At 37.4% G+C, this 2,305-nt stretch overlaps 1 protein-coding gene across 1 annotated transcript in view; it reads left to right on the top strand.

Annotated features, from left to right (window-relative positions):
- Positions 1–267: 267 nt before the first annotated feature.
- OTOS (otospiralin) overlaps positions 268–2,305 on the top strand; it is a 3,012-nt gene continuing 974 nt past the window's right edge. Inside the window, exons 1-2 of the mRNA XM_009578112.1 lie at positions 268–319; positions 660–686. Of these exons, the coding sequence (XP_009576407.1) occupies positions 268–319; positions 660–686 (79 nt within the window). The remainder of the gene's footprint in view (positions 320–659; positions 687–2,305) is intronic.

The following is a 2,305-nucleotide window of genomic DNA, read 5'->3' as shown; positions in this document are numbered from 1 at the left end:
CCTTTTGGATTTATGTCACCTAAAAATAAAATATCAGTATGCATCTCAGGACTATGGTTCTTTTAATACTCTCTGTTGCAGTTCAGAAACTGTAAGGAAATGTAATTGGATCTTGTTATGCCTAAATTAACAATTAGAATCTGTTTTGGAACATACTCATCTAATAAAAGAAGAAATAATAGACTTTGCATAATTATTAATCTCTTGTAATGATCCCCAGCTGTACAGATTATTTTTCAGAAACACGAGCGGTATCTTGCAGAAAAGATGACATTTATTGGCTTACTTTTCTTCTGTATGCTGATGAACATCCTAACAGGTAAGATTATTGCTGAATTTATTCTCGTTTATTTTTTCAAGCAGCCAGAAATATTTTGTTACTAATACAGTATCTTCTATTTAGTATCAGATATCGCTTATGTATTAATCACAACTGCTCTGGGCTGTTAGTTAAGAGTATTTGGTTTGTAGCACTGAGTGACCGCAAATGGGGAATTCCTTATTCAGCTGTTCAAGAAATAAAAAACATTTGGCTGTACAGAGGGTCCTACGTGTGCATTAAAGAACTTGTCAGCTTCTGGCTACACAGCAAACCTTTTATTAACAGAAAGTCCTTCTGTGTGGGAGCTGGTACTGATGAGTTTCCTCTTTATCTACAGATGCCCGATCAATCCACGACGGAGATGGTAATTCTTAATGTTTTTCTTTCCTTTGTATCACTAACAATTAGAAGAGTCATTTGTAACTCCCAGACCTGATCCCCAGCAGTGATTTTGGCAGGAACACTTACTAACCTCAGTGGGCTGTGGAAGTGCTTTCACCTAGTTCTGGTGGAGAAAGAAGAGTGAATTTTTAGAAATTTCTTTAAAATTTATTAAAAGCTGACATATTAATGTCTAACAATAGAGCTAATATACTTGCAGTCTTAAAATGAGAAGGGGTTATGGTCAAGTCACTAATTCTATTGTACAAAATTGTAACTGGAAAGCACCAGACTTACAAACGTATTAGACATCTGAGAATTTTGTCTATCCTGAGCAGTAATACTATATGTGTGTCTAGTTATTGGCAAGAAATACTGACTTCCACGACAAAAAGCTTAAAATTTACAGATTGCCACAAATCCAATTAAAGAAATGTTGGAATAAATCCCTTAGCACAGCTACCCTGTGGTTCGTGTCATTTTGCATGATTAGCCCATTGGATTAGTGTTTGCCTTTGATTACAAAAAACGTCAACATCCTAATGATGTTTACACTGGCTTACTGATGATTATATTAGTTAACCTCTCTTTGGTGTTTTCAGACAGAATTCTTTCTGAAAACGAAGTTGCATAGAAATATCTGCAATAACAAGGTACTGCTATTGCTGGTGTACATCCCGGTTAGTATAACCAGCAGGATAGCCAGCAGCATCCCGAGTGCACCGATACAAACATGCAGGGAGAGCATGATAACAGATATGGAAAGTAGAAATATATACACGGAATAAGGACTAATATGATTACTTTTAATTCAAAACGTTTTTCCCTATGCTCCATTATATTTCCTTATGGCTCTAAAATCTTTTGTTTTCACAAGTTTAAGGGCACTATTGTATTTGTGCACAGCAAATATTTCTGCGGCAACCTCTTAGACAGGAGAGCGTGTGTCAATCTAAAAATAAAACCTTGTTCAGGCAGTATCCTGTTGCCCTCATTACTAACAATTATGGTTTTCTTTCACACTGGGCCAAGCTGCAGACTGCAAAGTGAATCTAAGGTCAGCTGGTATAAACAGTGAATTCTCCTCTTCAGACAGCATTTGGCTGGTTCATTTGATTTGTTATATGCCATCTGTGCCTGCGCGCTGCAAACTTTACTCCATAAAATTAAGGTCTGACAATAGGATTGTTGAAGGCTCTTAATTCCTACTAAAGACCCTGGTCCCAAGCTGAGCCTGGTGAGTGGAATGGCTCTCATTTATTTAAATGGGCTTTAAATGAAATCAAAATACTGGGTTTAGCTTTGCTGCACAGAAAGCCATTTGTAACTGTGTGGTCTCAGCAAGTGTTTAGATTTTATATATGCTTCTGTGTTTGCCCAGATTTGGGCCCAAGGGTGGTAATTCCTACTAAAGACCCTGGTCCCAAGCTGAGCCTGGTGAGTGGAATGGCTCTCATTTATTTAAATGGGCTTTAAATGAAATCAAAATACTGGGTTTAGCTTTGCTGCACAGAAAGCCATTTGTAACTGTGTGGTCTCAGCAAGTGTTTAGATTTTATATATGCTTCTGTGTTTGCCCAGATTTGGGCCCAAGGGTGGTCA

Source organism: Fulmarus glacialis, unplaced genomic scaffold (genome assembly GCF_000690835.1).
Source record: "Fulmarus glacialis isolate BGI_N327 unplaced genomic scaffold, ASM69083v1 scaffold44515, whole genome shotgun sequence".
Classification (NCBI taxonomy): Eukaryota; Metazoa; Chordata; class Aves; order Procellariiformes; family Procellariidae; genus Fulmarus; species Fulmarus glacialis.
Note: the sequence above shows the minus strand (reverse complement) of the source record. Positions and strands in the feature narration are given on the sequence as shown.